At 40.9% G+C, this 16,607-nt stretch overlaps 1 protein-coding gene across 2 annotated transcripts in view; it reads left to right on the top strand.

The window, feature by feature from the left end:
* The window catches only part of EP300 (E1A binding protein p300), a 65,393-nt gene extending 49,283 nt beyond the window's left edge, over window positions 1-16,110 (top strand). For both annotated transcript variants that reach the window (XM_040594805.1, XM_040594806.1), the window contains 11 exons: window positions 322-378; window positions 1,815-1,892; window positions 2,968-3,035; window positions 4,486-4,636; window positions 4,967-5,113; window positions 5,546-5,659; window positions 7,418-7,583; window positions 8,255-8,419; window positions 10,468-10,629; window positions 11,079-11,360; window positions 12,713-16,110. In XM_040594805.1, coding sequence (XP_040450739.1) covers window positions 322-378; window positions 1,815-1,892; window positions 2,968-3,035; window positions 4,486-4,636; window positions 4,967-5,113; window positions 5,546-5,659; window positions 7,418-7,583; window positions 8,255-8,419; window positions 10,468-10,629; window positions 11,079-11,360; window positions 12,713-14,941 — 3,619 coding nt within the window. In that variant the 3' untranslated portion in view covers window positions 14,942-16,110. The remainder of the gene's footprint in view (window positions 1-321; window positions 379-1,814; window positions 1,893-2,967; window positions 3,036-4,485; window positions 4,637-4,966; window positions 5,114-5,545; window positions 5,660-7,417; window positions 7,584-8,254; window positions 8,420-10,467; window positions 10,630-11,078; window positions 11,361-12,712) is intronic.
* The last annotated feature ends 497 nt before the right edge of the window (window positions 16,111-16,607 follow it).

Genomic DNA, 16,607 nt, shown 5'->3' on the forward strand with positions numbered 1-16,607 from the left:
AATGCTGGTCAGACTGGTCCAAAACTTGAATGTCAGCAAGTTTTACCATATATCCTGTAGTAAGACTGAATAAGGGAGCAGTGTGTTCTCCACAAGCTGTTGTCCCATAGAAAAGTATCTTTTCCATAGGCAGAGTCAAGGGTGGCATATATTTTAGTTGCCTGTCACTTTGTGAAATGCAACTCCTTTCCTTGTAGTGGCAGTGAGTGTTCAAAAAAAATCCGCTTGCGAATTTTGTCTTGGTCTGTGGATATGTATGGTATGGCATGAACGTATGTTGTCTTATGTTAAAACTGAGTTTTATTGCCTGTTTCTCCATAGCACGATAAACAAAGAACAGTTTTCAAAAAGGAAAAATGACACACTGGACCCTGAACTGTAAGTAATGCTGTCATGCTTTGAATGATCCTCATTTCGTTATTATTATTTTGTAATAGACACATTATTCATTCCCCATTAGCTTTATTTTTCAATGTTTTTCATGTAGCACTGTTAGCCGGCAGGGCCTGCTCAGTAGGCAGTTTATCTGGCATTCTGTGCCAAGAACCCAAACCACCACAGCTGTACTCAGGAAATATGTAACGCAGTATGTATGGACCAAAATTATTGCATTTGATTGTTTTGAATGTGGGTTCAACAGGAGGATGGATACAGGTAACTCTGCTTTGAAACCCTCTTGTGGCAAGCACTCAAGTCTCAGAACAGAGTTACTTGGCAGTAGCTTTTTTTGGTGCTGTTGGCTTTTCTAGTTGTCATATTTTACAGGCAGCTGTAGTAGAAGGAAAAGTTGTTAAATTTGAATCAGCTGGTGGTTCTACGCTGCACTGGAAGCAGAACTGTAGATGTTCAGTAAAGTTATGATGATGATGACTCAGCTGCTTTTCTTTATATTCCTGAGGGTCTTTCTGAAGCCACTTTACATGGTCCTACATTATATACCTATGCTGCTACTCGGCAGACTTTATATTCATTCTCAAATGAATGAGCAAAAAGGATACATACTCTTTCTTCCCACACCATTCTTCTGAGGGCATAAGGGTCAGCCAGTTCTTCTGTTTTACAAGGGCTGTGGGAAGGAGAGAATAGTAACTTGATTCATGACTTTTCTTTCCTTTTGTTATAATGAAGATAGACTTGTACTCTAGCATTAGGCTCTAAGTTACAGTATAATACCATATGCTCTACATAAATGACAGCTATTCATTCAAAGTCTCCAGACTGTTATAAATAGACATGCTCAAAAGGAGTCAGATTGTCATGATACGTGAAGCAACCTTAAGTATTTCAGAGAATTATATTCACCGACGTCTGTGAAGCAGACCATGTTACTTACCTCAGTTGTCCTTAAATCTCTGCTAGTCTTCTGAAAATGACTTTGATATTGTTTTTGTTTTCTTCCCTCCTCCCTGCAGTATATTGTCAATGTACCCCAGGCTTCAAGCATAGTGGGGCAACAGCCATCCAGCTATTTGTCCTGGTTCTTTTCTTCTGACACCTTTGAATCCATTTTCCTCTCTTCATTATAGCAACAAGCAGTTTACAGATTTTATCCTTAAAGGGCTCCTCTTTTAAAAAGTAAATGGATCGCAGTAAGGCAAGCAAATGGTAATGTGTCCATGCATAGGCTACCTGACTTGAGCCGACAGATTCTTAATTAGTTCTGGAGGCTCTTCTCAGCACAGATGTGTCCTCTATGGTAAAATAGGCTCAAGAGCCAAAATGCTACAGCTCCTCTAATAAAATATCACAGAATATACAAGCAAGAAATGATACTACTAACCTTGCTTCCCTTTCCCCATTTTTTCTTTCTACAGATTTGTTGAATGTATAGAGTGTGGAAGAAAAATGCACCAGATCTGTGTTCTTCACAATGAAATAATCTGGCCTTCTGGGTGAGGAATTTCTCTTTCTTAAGTAGAAAGTGTATGATAGATTTACTGGAGTTAGCATATAAACTTCCTTATATTGGTTATATTTAAGAGTATCTAATGGAAGAAGTTGCATTTGCACCTGAAAATATTACAGAATCTATAGGGTAACATCAAATTTAGACATATCTTACTGTGTTGTGTGTGAAGTTGTTTCTAATCTTAAATGTTTCTAGCGCGGAGGGGGGCCTTTTATGTTTAAAGATACTAGTACTTCATGAAAAGATGGTTTTAATTCTGGTAACAACTTCATACTGATCTATTTTCTGTACAAATCCCATTGCTTTGTAGTCTTCCAAAAAAATTTGTAACCATTAAAGAATTTAACTTCTGAATTAACTTTTTTTACTTCAGTGTTCAGATTAAATCTGAAAAACAACCTAGTCTTCTTTAGATACTCATGGCTCTTGATCAGCATACTGGGTTTTCTTCTGATTGCTTTAAAAGCTTTTTAAAAAGGCTGATAAATTATATGTAGATAAAGCTCTCTAAGAGCTTTAATGTTCCCTTTCTTGACAAGAAAGCTATGAATTTTTCCATTCTGTTGCCCTATGTGTATTGCTACAGAAGATGGTAGACATCCTGTAACTGAAGGAAAATTTGCCTGTCATTTCATGCTGCAGTGTACTTCAGCATTTAGCAGAGAAAAAAAAAAAAAAATCAGCCTTTTGCTTTGTGTTGCAGTATCTACCCTTCATTAGAGACAGCAGTTTGAGACTGTTTGTTCCAAGAATACTTTAAGCCAATATTGTTAGACCTGCCAGTGGAAACCCTGTTTCCTGGGCTTGCAGGTGATGACATGAGTGACTGACAGGAGATGCATGCTCTGCAGCTTAGATTCTCCTCTACAGCTCTGAAACAGTTGGGCTGTTTCTGCTGGCACCGTGCTTTGTGCTGTCTTTTTATTTCAAATTTCAGTTAAGATATTCTCCAGACCAGATAAGATCTGGTGAAAGATTTTGCTTGTAATGGTAAGATGCTAAGGAATTTTATAGTCTCACGTAGTGTGGTTTTTCACTTTCTCCTGTTTTTGCTTCAGCTTTGTCTGTGATGGCTGCCTAAAGAAAACAGGACGCACCAGGAAAGAGAATAAATTCTCTGCTAAAAGTAAGATTCTGACGCTTGCGCCAACAAATCTTAAATAATTGTTAAGAATGGGAAAGAGATGGCTTTTATGCTTGTTGTAATTTTATTTCAGTTTTTTTGAGTTAGAGGATACTTTTGGTCAGGTCTGAACATAAGTTCTGTGATGTTCAGAATGTTTGCATTCACAGGTGTTGTCATAGGTTAATAGTCTGTTGTAGAGAGTTAATGTCCTGTTTTAGAGCACTGCTAATGCAAGATACACATCCTTTTATCTCAGTTGCAGTATTAATAGCTTTGGGAAGTAGTTTCTGTATGCCTGCAGTCTAACTTAAATTTATGATAACATTTTCAATTCACCATGACTATTGCTGGTCTTAAAAGCTTTGATGGAGATAAAGGTTGCATCACATGGTGACAAAACTCTCTATAGACATTTCCTTTTGATCAAGGCAGCTGATTTGAAGGCAGTGTAGGAGGAAATTTGTGCAGTCATTGTCCATCTGTTCTGTAGTCAAAATAAGTCTTTCAGAAGCTTCTTAGGTTGGTGTACTTCTTACAAATAGTGAGTATTTACACTTCTGCTTAAAATAAAAGTAGAAATCCCTGGCCAACCAGTAGCATCAAGATTCAGCAAACCATTCAATGAATGGTTTTAACATCTGAGTCTTTTCTTCCACAATCTCCAAAATCAAAACTCCCTAGATTCACCAAGAATACAGGAAGAATGCAGGGGTTCTCTCGCAGTTTTTATCATTTTTTATTTCTAGCAACCTGTATGTATCGCATACGTAACGTTGTATAGAGATGCTTTACTGAAAGGTGTCTAATTGGAAAAATGAAAAGCTGATTGGCAGATCTGCAACTCTACCAGAAGGAACAGACAGCAGCGAGACAGGCCCTGTTACAGCAGAAATCTTACACTCCCTTTCAGCTTTAGGTTTTTGTCAGCTAAATGCTTGTACTTCTTTTGTATGAAGACTGTTTGAAAATTAAAAGCTTCTAACTACACTACTTAGATGCAGTTGTATTTAGTTGTTCTTTCCATTATTGAAATACATTCTTTTGGTAAGTGGAGAGGCTAACTTGGCTAGTGTGGCTTGATAGAATATACTTCCAAAGGCAGTGTCTGCTCTTGAAGCTATGTCTGAGAGCAGTGTTTTGTGATACAGGTTAAGTAATTAATAGCTTCTATTCAGGAGGAGCCTTAATTGTGATTGACTCTAAAGACAGATAGAAATTGGGTTGAAATACAGATTCTTTCTTCATTTAAGTAATATATAAAGCATAAATGTGCCTGCAGGTAGAGAGCAGCTCACCCTATCTAGAAGTATTATGTGTTTAAAGATAAAACTCTAATTTATGATAATATACCGCATGCATTGAGTCATTTTTCAGTTAATATCTGAATAGAGAAATCACACTTGAACAGTTCAATTTTGTATATATTTAGAGCTGTATTTTTCTGCTGCAGGGTTACCGGCTACAAGACTTGGTACCTTCTTGGAGAATAGAGTCAATGATTTCCTAAGACGACAGAATCACCCTGAGGCAGGAGAGGTTACAGTTAGGGTGGTACACGCATCTGACAAAACTGTTGAAGTAAAGCCAGGAATGAAAGCAAGGTATGTTCTTTCCAGTGGAGGAGGTGGAAGCTATTTGAATTTACTTATGTGCTACTATTTTGAAAAAAATAGACAGTTATATGCAAAACCTCACCACTGATCAGTTCTTGGCATCATGTTGCAGCAGCATATTGATTAGCTGTGGTAAGTGTCATCTTTTTCATAGTAAAAAGTAAATACCTTGTATTTTGGGTAGTCTGTAAGCATATTTTTTAAATTGCACTAAAATTACGCTTCCAGTAGCCCTTGTCATTGTTGCCTTTACCTACTGACATGTATTCTCTAATATGTGAATATTTGGTGTTCCTCTTTATCCACTGTAATTCGCAGGTTTGTAGACAACGGAGAGATGGCTGAGTCTTTCCCTTATCGAACAAAAGCGCTTTTTGCCTTTGAGGAAATTGATGGTGTAGACTTGTGCTTCTTTGGGATGCATGTACAGGAGTATGGCTCAGACTGTCCTCCACCCAATCAAAGGTGAGGAGCTGCATGAAAGTTTTTATTGTACTTTATTTTGGTACTGTCTCAGGTGAACTTTCTGAAGGTCCTATACAGACCTTCAGTGTTGCATATGTGAAGACAGCGGTGTTAGCTTCTAGAAACAAAAGTGCTTCTATAGGGAATATGTCAGTTAGAGTTGCTTCTTACTGGGGATGCTGGCTGGCAGACAGCGTTGCCTTAAGGATCGGTTGTCAGCATTCTCAAGGAAGGCATTGGATAATTTTAGAGACATGAGGCTAGGATATCAAAAGAAAGCTGTGAGTTTCCAGAGGTAAGTTAGTATCAGGTTTTGAAGATTGCTGTTGTATTGGATGATTCAAGTGTCTAAAATAACATTAATAAACTTTTAGAACTACTTTTAAATCTGTGCTTCTCTTCATGCCTTGTTTGTTTGGTTTTTTTTTTTAGGCGAGTGTATATATCTTACCTTGACAGTGTTCATTTCTTTCGCCCTAAATGCTTGAGGACTGCTGTCTATCATGAAATACTAATTGGATATCTAGAATATGTCAAGAAACTAGGGTAAGTATTCTTGGTTTTCTTCTGTGCAGCATTTGTGCTAGGTAGTTCTTACTGTAAATGAAATTACCGCATCCTATTGTGCAGAATATCATGCCTAAATATCAGCTGGTAAAGAATAACTTGGCAACAACTGTGTATGGTTGGAAAGGAGAAAAAGACGAAAAAGGATTGCAGGCTTCTCAGGAGAGGCTTATGGTTCGGGTATTTTTAGGTTTTCAAACTTACATAAAACTTACTTAAGCCTAAGTAGAAAAAGTGAGCCTTTTTAGCTGGACCATAAAATCTTGCTGGCCTTGTTGATAGCGCAGTCCTTGTGTAATGCCACTGCTTTAATCAGGTCATTACTTTGGGCTTGTGAGTAAGTTCTTACCCAAGTTTCTAAGGAGAAAGGTACTTGTATTCTGTCTGTACTGATTAACTCTGTAATAGCTGCATAAGGCCACTAAGAAATTCCTTCTAGAACGAGTAGTTGAAATTGTGAGAAACTCAAAAGTTAGAGAAAGAAGAGAGTATACTTGGGATAGCACAAAAGACAACACAGTACAGCTGGAGAAATGAGAAGGTGGAAGTTAAAAGACCATGATTACTGAAGTGGAAAAGGCAGTGAAGTAAACAATCTATTGTCAGAGGTATCTGGTGTAGCTTGGCAGAGTTATTCATAAAGAAATTGTTAGGTACTATGTTTAGAGTAGTTGCATGAGAAAAATTAGGGGAGTCAGAATGGAGGTGGGTGGTACTATCTTCAGTACCTCAGTGAGATGGCACATTCCTTAATACTTCAAAGGCATATGTTAAGGCTTCTTTCTCCTTTTTTTATTGTGCGTTTTCTAACCTGTGAGTCTGTATAATTCCTGCATAGAACTTAGGCCTTAGTTTTACTTAATGCCATTTCCTGTGCTAATGGGTAACATCAGGTTCTTGTTTTGGGAAAACAATATTGGTCATGCAGCATCATCTCTCCCTTCTCAGACAGAAGGAATAACTGGCTGCAGTTCCTAGGGTTTGGGGTAGGGTTCTGCAGAGCTGTTTCTCAACACGGCAAGGAGGGTTATTTAGCTTGAGATCTGATTATTCCTCCTACTGGAGTTCTTTTCAAAAACTAATAGAGAAGAACTGAGGATGAAGAAGTGATCTTTATGGTATTATATTCTCTGCAGCTGCTACTGTTTGGGTGTCATCTGTCTTCATAGTATTTAGATTATACACCCAAAAGCATAGGTTGACGGTGACTATTTAATCACAGATAGAATTGTGAAACCTTTTAAAACTGATCCTTAAAGTTAAAAACCAGAGGATTTACAGTAGAAGAGTGAATTGTGTGTTTAAGTCTGTTTTTAAAACATTGCTAGATAGCAAATGACTGCATTGTCTCAAGAAAAAAGAAAGCTGGCTTTTACTAGTGAAATACCTAGCCTTCATCTTTCTCTTAGTTGATTGGGAGGTGGCAAGTGCAGGTCTGTATCAGGCTTTGATTTTTATCTAGACTGGAAAACGTGCACACTTCATATACACTATTCCACATATAGTGCTGAGTTTTTAAAAAAATAGTAAAAAGATGGTAATGCTATCGCATGAATGAAGCCAAATGAACACTAGAATTAAAATCCTGGAGAGTTGTAATTATTGTCCATGTGGTAACACCAGCCAATTTTGTGGTGGCTCCATCTCGTGGCAGAGAGGAGGTCAGGCTCTAGGGTTAATCATCAGAGCCCGCATGTACCTTTTTGGGTGGGTTTTTTTGTGTCTTAACGATGCTAGGTATACTACTGGACATATCTGGGCATGCCCACCGAGTGAAGGAGATGACTACATCTTCCACTGCCATCCTCCTGACCAAAAGATACCCAAACCCAAGCGACTGCAAGAGTGGTACAAAAAGATGCTGGACAAGTCTGTGTCGGAGCGCATTGTCCATGATTACAAGGTTTGTTAAGTATGTGTTTGGGGGTTGGGGGTGTTGACCAGTCTTGTCTTGCTTTTTTCCTTGCCTTACACATTGTGCTTGCTTCTTGGAGTTTACTGTATTAGTGTTAAGCTAACTGAGAACTAAAGTTCAGACTTAAAATATAATCTCTTCAAAGCATGTAGCTTCTGAAATCATTCCAGCAAGAGGTTTGAAATTATTCCTTAGAAGAAACTACATTCTTGAGGAATACTGTGAGGGAGAGCAAATCACATTTCATTAATACAAAGAAAATGTATGGAATCTTTAATCTTCAAGTGATAAATAAAATTGCAGGATTAGGCTGCTGATGCACTTAGAAGTATGTAAAATTTTTGGAATTATTAGGACTTTACCAAATGTCGACAGTATAGTGATTATATTGTCCCATTTGGTTAAGTATGCAGATTGAAGTCTAGCACATGGTAATGATGTACTTCTTCAGAGTGGGAATATTTGAAGTGATGTGACTAACTGTCTGTAACTGATGCAGTGTTAAACCTGCACTTTATAAAATGTGCTCTCATGAAATGAATTGAAATATTAAGCTCTCCTTTGACCTGCTGGTGCCTTTTTTCATCACTTACTGAAAAGGCTGCCTTTATTTATGTGACTTGTAATAGTGGTAACCAAATGTTTTGCTCCTTTTTCAGGATATATTTAAGCAGGCAACAGAAGATCGTCTAACAAGTGCAAAAGAGCTACCTTACTTCGAAGGGGATTTCTGGCCGAACGTTCTAGAGGAGAGCATTAAGGAACTAGAGCAAGAGGAAGAAGAACGAAAGAGAGAAGAAAACACTAGTAATGAAAGCACGGATGTAAGAATGCTTCCACTCTTTCATGATGTAATGTAAAAGTTGTGACTACATATAGCTAACTAAAAAAATGGGGGATCTAGGCACTTTGCTTAACGGGCGTTTTCACCTTTTTCTAGTTTCACTCTCATAATTTTTCGATTTTACATTTTATAATTGACATCTGTTCAAATACCACTAAGCTATGTTCATCTGAGCAGTGGCTGTTCTTAAGGCTATAAAGCTAACTAATTACCAGAGTTAATTAGATTGAAATAGCTGCTAGTTGAATACCTTGCTGCTAAAATCCAGTTGTTAGCAATGTTCATGCTGCAACCTCAGCCTATGACTTGGAAGTTTTGAAGCTTTTTCCTTAAGCTTTAGCTTTTGAAAAGTGGCTAACTTTTCTAACTTAGGTGTTATAGCAGCAATCTTAGCAGAATGTTCTGAGAAAGTAAGAGAGCACTATGATTTAGTAGTTTATGTAGGTTTTCTTAGTGGAAATCTTTAAGGCATAATTTGAAGCACAAATTACTGCTGAACTGTTGTTGCACTACTTAAACTAGAGAAATTTCTTGCCTGGTATTTTGTGCAATTTTTTTTGAGACGGTGCAACAACTCTGCTTTCACATTCCCCAAAGAACAACAACAAAAAAAAGGCATGCCTCTTAATTCAACAATAAATTTGAAAATGAACAGATGTGGAATTTATGCATCTGCCTATCCTTGGATCTTCTGGGCTTTTATGCAAGAGGTGGTGAACCTAGGATAAGGTTGGTAGTTTTGATCACATGGTAGTACTTGTTAGTTAACTCTGTTCAAATGCTGCTGCTTTGTTACTGTATTACATAACAGATTGTTGTTGGTGTTTAGAATTAATTTTTTTCCTAAAAGACCTTTAGATCAAAAAAAGTTAGGTTTAACATTAATACTGGAATTTGTCGTTCTCCTGTGCTGCTCTTTGCGATACCTCCTTTCAAGGACTTTGAATAAACGAAGTGCAAGAGTAACCTGGGAATTGGGCAACTTAACTCACTTCTTGCTTAGGAAGATATTTTTTAAACATCTATTTTCCACTTGGCCTATCTGCAAGTTCCCATCTCTAATGTACTAGAAACCAGTCATGAGGAATCACCTAGCTCTGTCTCTGAGGTTCAACACTTCACAGCAGTTGGGCCCCAAAATCCTGTGGTGGGGGAAGCTTCCAGCATATTACTATCTAACCTTTATTATTAAAAATACTTTTAACTCTTTATTGACCCCATGCTTCACTTCTTGAAACGGGGGCAATAATAAACTGTACTCTCCAAAGAAGTGATAGTTATTGATGTTCACTGGAAGCTTCATCCTGACAAAGTTATTTTAAGCTTAGGGAAAATGCTTATTTAGGTAAGAATTGCTTTGATCCTTGATCATCATACGCTGTAGTGTTTTGAGGGCCCTCTGAGATGCACAGGGGAATAAATCATTCATTGCTAATTGATTTGGATTGAAATTAAGCTGACCCTTCTGTTCAACTGTTGCAGGATATGACAGGAGGAAGGTGCATACTAGAAATTGCACTGCTGATGCCTTTTGAACTCAGAAAAACAGCTTAATAGAAAAATCAGTTAAATCAGTCTAAAAAATAAAAAAAATGTGTCACAGAGCTGTAACAAACTAAATCAAGGTGGATTAAGTCTTTCTTACCTCTGGTTAGTGCAATATCAGTTCTACTTTTCAGTTATTTTTAGTTTTGAATTGCATTGAGAAGCCATCTTTTGTGATTATCCAAGAGGTTCTTTAGTGTTCGACTGTAGCAGACAAACAGGCTTACGTAAATGATGTTTCCCTTGCGTCTCCTGAGCGTTTATGCTTTTAATATTTTTAGAACTATGTATTGCTGATATTGATATCTTCTGGAGTGATTCTAATGGAATTAATTTCATGTTTCAGGGGGCTCTGGTAAGTGTCTTCATAGTGAATTATTGTGAAGCGTGTTTTGTCCTGCAGTTGTAGAAGATGTGAAAGTAATGAAATTCTGATGTGGTATGTCTTAGATACCTGACATAAAATGCCTTTAAAATTAATAGGTGAGCAAGGGAGACAGCAAAAATGCCAAAAAGAAGAACAATAAGAAGACAAGTAAGAACAAGAGCAGCTTGAGTCGTGGCAATAAGAAAAAGCCTGGCATGCCCAATGTGTCCAATGACCTCTCCCAAAAGCTGTATGCCACTATGGAGAAGCACAAGGAGGTAAGAGTGGATAGAATGAAAAATACGTATTTTACTTGAGAGGCATATGAAGCTTTGATACGTCAGGGTCGTACCCTGTAAATTAAACAGGTTTGGCTAGAGAATTAAGCAGCATCCCAGACAAGTGCAAGTAAGTCTGGGTGCTCTTTGCTGCAGGGGCAGTGGGGATAAGTACAACTGTGCTCATACACAACTTCTGAACAGTCTAGGCTGTCACAACAGCTTTACTGTTACTGTTCAGTCTGGTGTTCCTTACCTAATGCTGCCGAAGAAGGTGAACCTGCAGGGCACCCAGACATTTGAAATTTCCCAGTCCTTAAAAGCACACCACCTTGGTGGAACACCATTCAAGTGTTAGTTGATCCTCAAACTGTATGTTCTGTGTAGTGAAGTTTGGCAACCAAAACATCTTGATAAGTGGTGGCTTATTAAGTCTTTCTACTTTTCAGGTCTTCTTTGTCATCCGTCTCATTGCTGGCCCTGCAGCCAACTCCCTGCCCCCCATCGTTGAGCCTGACCCGCTCATTCCATGTGACCTGATGGATGGACGTGATGCTTTCCTAACACTTGCTAGAGACAAGCACCTGGAGTTCTCCTCACTACGAAGGGCTCAGTGGTCAACCATGTGCATGTTGGTGGAACTGCATACCCAGAGCCAAGACCGCTTTGTTTACACCTGCAATGAGTGCAAGCATCATGTGGAGACCAGATGGCACTGCACTGTTTGTGAGGTATGCTTGGTGAAGTTTTCCCTGCTTGTGTCCCCAAAACTTTGTGCTCAGTGTGCTCTTTACCTTAACTGATTTCTTAGTATTAACTGATGGAGAAAGATCTGTACAGCTTATTCTCTGGCAGTTCAGAAAGGAAGCAGAGGAAGTGTTTTCCTTAACAAGGGATTCTACTAATTCGCTACTTGGTGTGAGTTTTGTCTTCTGCTTTCAAGCTGCGGAGAGCTGAATTAGAATTATATTTTCTGTAGTTCATTTAAGGTGCTGCTGCTGCTTAAGCAGTTGGGAACTGTAGCAATTGCTTGAGCTGTAATGGTAGGATCAGCTGATTTTTGGGTTTGTTTTTTTTTCCTGAAGAGCAATGCATCCTTTCTTCTTTCAGAGTCAGAAGTGTTGTGCTGCAATATTTCTGTAAATAGGGCTCTCCATTGGTTTACTGAATAGAGGTTTTGCTATGGTAGAAGGCAGATTCCTGTGTGTGGGTGACTCTTCCACTGCCACGTTGTCTCTCTGTAGAATCCTGCAGTTGTCTTCAGAAGTGTTTGCAATAGCAGTGTGTGTGAAGATTGAGTCCAGTGGTCTGGGTCAATGCTGTGCCCTCCAGAAGCTGGACTAATCTTGAGTCTGACTTGTAATGTAATTTTTTAGCCTGCTGGAAGTAATTGATTGTCTCAGATTCAGTTCTGAAAAGCTGTTTTAAGTGTTTAAAATTTGATGCTCCCATTTCTTCATATATACCAGAAAATAAATTCTAGATTTCCAATGGATTAATGAATCCTGAGGACTTGGATCTTTTTCCTAAAGATCAATTATTGAGCCCAAATTAGTGTGCTGCTGCTTTCACAGAATGTAAATGCTGTTCTAATCTTCTGTCGGCACACTCTGCAGTTTAATTCACCTGAAAAGTAAAAATGCAGCTTTTGTTCGCCTGCCTTCTTTGAAAATCGGTACCCCTCCTGCCACTCTTGCTCCCTTCTTTTGAAGCAGCAGCAGATGGGCAGCTGTTTGTTCTTTGCCTTTTATTTTTTGCCTCCTTTGTTATTGGGAAAGAAAGGGATTTTTCTGGCCCAGCTGAATAACGTGTGATTTATTAGCTCAGAACAAACTTGTTTTTCAAGCTATATATATTTGTGTAGATTTCAGACACGCTTACACCTACACGCTTTCCCTGTCTAGAAATTGGACTTATTCCTCCTCTAGTACCTCAACATGGCATGAAAGATTGACTTTTTTCCTGGAGCAACAATTTGCCTGGAACAGACTGGAAGTAATTTGTTGAGGTGGCATGACGTTATTTATTTGTTTTATGGAGCTTCAGGAACACTGATAACTTTTTTTCTTTGTTGTCCTTCCAGGATTATGACCTGTGCATCACCTGCTATAACACTAAAAACCATGACCACAAGATGGAAAAATTAGGCCTTGGTCTAGATGATGAGAGCAACAACCAGCAGACTGCAACCACTCAGAGCCCCGGTGATTCCCGCCGCCTGAGCATTCAGCGCTGTATCCAGTCTCTGGTCCATGCCTGCCAGTGTCGTAATGCCAACTGCTCACTGCCATCCTGTCAGAAGATGAAACGGGTTGTCCAACACACCAAAGGCTGCAAACGCAAAACCAACGGAGGGTGCCCCATCTGCAAGCAACTCATTGCACTCTGCTGCTACCATGCAAAGCACTGCCAGGAGAACAAGTGCCCCGTGCCCTTCTGCCTCAACATTAAACACAAGCTCCGTCAACAACAGCTTCAGCACCGCCTGCAACAGGCGCAGATGCTCCGAAGGAGGATGGCAAGTATGCAGCGGACTGGTGTGGTGGGCCAGCAGCAAGGATTGCCCTCGCCCACACCAGCCACTCCAACAACTCCAACGGGCCAGCAGCCCCCAACACCACAAACCCCGCAACCCCAGCCTCCACCCCAGCCTGCCTCGCAGCCTCAACCTGCACCTCCCAACAGTATGCCACCCTACACCATGCCAAGAACTCAGCCCCCCAGCGCTGTGTCCCAAGGCAAGGCAGGTGGCCAGGTGACTCCTCCAACACCACCCCAGCCACCTCAACCACCAGTTCAGGGTCCTCCTCCAGCAGCAGTGGAAATGGCCATGCAGATCCAGCGGGCAGCAGAGACCCAGCGTCAGATGGCACAGGTTCAGATCTTCCAAAGGCCGATTCAGCACCAGATGCCCCAGATGCCACCTATGGGAATGAACCCTCCACAAATCGGCAGAGGTCCTGGTGGTCATATAGATCAAGGAATGGGGCCAGCAGGAATCCAGCAGCAGCCACCGTGGGTGCAGGGGGGCTTACCCCAAGCTCAGCTGCAGCCGGGAATGCAGAGGCCATCCATGATGTCAGTAGCCCAGCCAGGTCAGCCGATGAATATGGCACCTCAGCCAGGGATGGGTCAGGTACCTGGTGCTGCTCAGCCCAAGCAACCACCTCTGCCCCAGGCAGCCTTACAAAACCTACTGCGGACTCTCAGGTCTCCCAGCTCACCCATGCAGCAGCAACAGGTGCTTAACATCCTTCACTCCAATCCTCAGCTGCTGGCCGCTTTCATCAAGCAGCGGGCTGCCAAGTACGCGGGGTCCCAGAACCCCCAGGGCATGACGGGTCAGCCTGGCATCCCTCAGGGTCAGCCAGGTCTCCAGCCACAGCAGGCCATGCAAGGGCAGCAGGGAGGGGTGCATCCCAGCCCAGCCATGCAGAACATGAACCCCATGCAAGCAGGAGTGCAGAGGCCCAGCATGCCACAGCAGCAGCCGCAGCAGCAGCCGCAGCAGGCCATGGCTGGGATGAATCCTCAGACGCAGCAGATGAATATGAATCACTCGGGGATGGCTCCCCAGTTCCGAGACCTCCTGATGAGACGACACCAGATGATTGAACAGCAGCGCCACCAGCAGCAGCAGCAGCAGCAGGGAGCAGGACCAGCACTGGGGGCGGGGATGGCCAACCACAACCAGTTTCAGCAGCCCCAGGGCGTCGGGTATCCCCAGCAGCAGCAGCAGCGAATGCAGCATCACATGCAGCAGATGCAGCAAGGAAACATGGGACAAATAAGCCAGCTTCCACAGGCGATGAGTGCAGAGACAGGAGCCAGTTTGCAGCAGGCTTTCCAGCAGAGGCTACTTCAGCAGCAGATGGGGTCCCCAGCTCAGCCCAACCCTATGAGCCCCCAGCAGCACATGCTCCCCAATCAGGCCCAGTCCCCGCACCTACAGGGCCAGCAGCTCCCTTCATCGCTCACCAATCAAGTGCGATCTCCGCAGCCTGTACCCTCACCGCGGCCCCAGTCCCAGCCCCCCCATTCCAGCCCGTCCCCTCGGATGCAACCTCAGCCCTCTCCGCACCACGTCTCCCCGCAGACCAGCTCCCCACATCCAGGACTGGTAGCCGCCCAGGCTAACCCCATGGATCAAGGGCACTTTGCCAGCCCGGACCAGAGTGCAATGCTTTCCCAGCTTGCTAGCAATCCTGGCATGGCAGGCCTCCATGGTACAAGCGCCACGGAACTGGGGCTCAGCTCTGAGAACTCAGACTTGAATTCAAACCTTTCACAGAGTACACTAGACATACACTAGACACGTTGTAGCATTTTGGGAGCAAAAAAAAATAAAAAAAAAAAGAAAAGAAAAAACTTATTTTCTCAAGACTTTTTGTACTGAAGACAAATTTTTTTGAATCTTTCTTAGCTAAAACAACATTTTTCCCTGGAACACATCTGAACTCTGCAGCAGTAGTTTGTGGTTTTAAAAACAAACCAACAATGAACCTGAGGGACAGTAGAGTACAAAGAATATATTTTTGTTATGGCTGGAATCACAACCAGTCCTTTTTCTTGGGTTTTTTTTCTTGTGTGCTTGGGGAGGTGGGAGGAAAAGGGTGGTCTTTTGGCTGTTCACCAAAGGATGCCCTACTCATGCCTCCAATAGGTTTATTTTTTTTTTAAATTAATGAAAATATGTAATATTGATAGTTATTATTTACTGAGGCAGATGGTAAACATTTTCCCTATTCTGGTTTTTCTTCATGTCACTGCAAAAAAAAAAAAAAAAAAAACCAACAAAAAAAACCAACAAAAAAACCACAGGAGAACCTTTTCCTAAAACCGGAGGACAAAAGGGGTTAATGTTGCTTTAAAAATACATTACATATATAAATATATATATATAAAAATAAATACCGATCTTTTCCTCTTTGGTGGAAATATGTCAATTCTTTGAAAAATGTAAAAATATTAAATAACTCGGTCCCCTCCTGAAGTCTACTTTTGTCCTCCAAGAATTTTCTATACAAGAGTCTGAGCTTAAAAAAACTTCAAGTATTAAAATAATTTGTACATGTAGAGAGAAGACAACATTTTTGCAAATACACAGGGGCAGCTGCCAAATGGATGTAGTATATATATTGTGGTTTCTGTTTTCTTGAAAGAATTTTTTTTGTTATTTTTACATCTAACAAATGAAAAAACATAAAAAAGAGGGTAAGAAACAATTCCAACGGGATGATTTTAACCTGAGAAAAAGTCCCTGGGGTTTCCTCTTTATGCTTGCTTTCTCTCTCCCATGCCCCTTTCCCACCCTCTTCCACTTTCTGTAAAACTTGAAAATAGAAAGCAAAAAACCCTCAAATGTTGTAAATCATGCAATTAAAGTTGATTACTTATAAATATGAACTTTCGATCACTGTATAGACTGTTAAAAATTGATTTCTTATTACCTATTGTTAAATAAACTGTGTGAGACAGACAGCCTGTTTTTTAATGTTTCCCTTCTCTCCCACATACGTTGCTTGTTCTTAAAATGGTGGGAGTGGCAGAATACACGCTACTTCAAATGTTTGCTAGTTAGACGGAGAGCTATTTAATGTATATGACTGTTTTAAAATGCAAATCTCTAATAAGGGATGTGGAGTAATAATTACTCTTCTACATGGACACTTTTGGTACAGCTCTGCATTCGCGTTTGTTCCCGGCATGTATCTTACCAAAGAAATGAGGTCTGACCTCAACAGTTGTGCCAGTCAGCTGTACCCCACTCTGCTGATGCACTCTGGGAGCAGCTGATCTTCAAAGGACCTATTTTGCATTTTGAAATGAGAACTATTGTTTGGATATGTGATATTAAAAGATCCTATTTCACTTGGAATATATTGTACAGCTTTTGGCACGGAAGCGTGAGCACAAGGTAAGCTTGTGCAGATGTCCCCTAGACACTGCGCAGAGGGGGTGTGTGGGTGCCCCATCAC

Source organism: Falco naumanni, chromosome 5, assembly GCF_017639655.2.
Source record: "Falco naumanni isolate bFalNau1 chromosome 5, bFalNau1.pat, whole genome shotgun sequence".
In the NCBI taxonomy this organism is placed as follows: Eukaryota; Metazoa; Chordata; class Aves; order Falconiformes; family Falconidae; genus Falco; species Falco naumanni.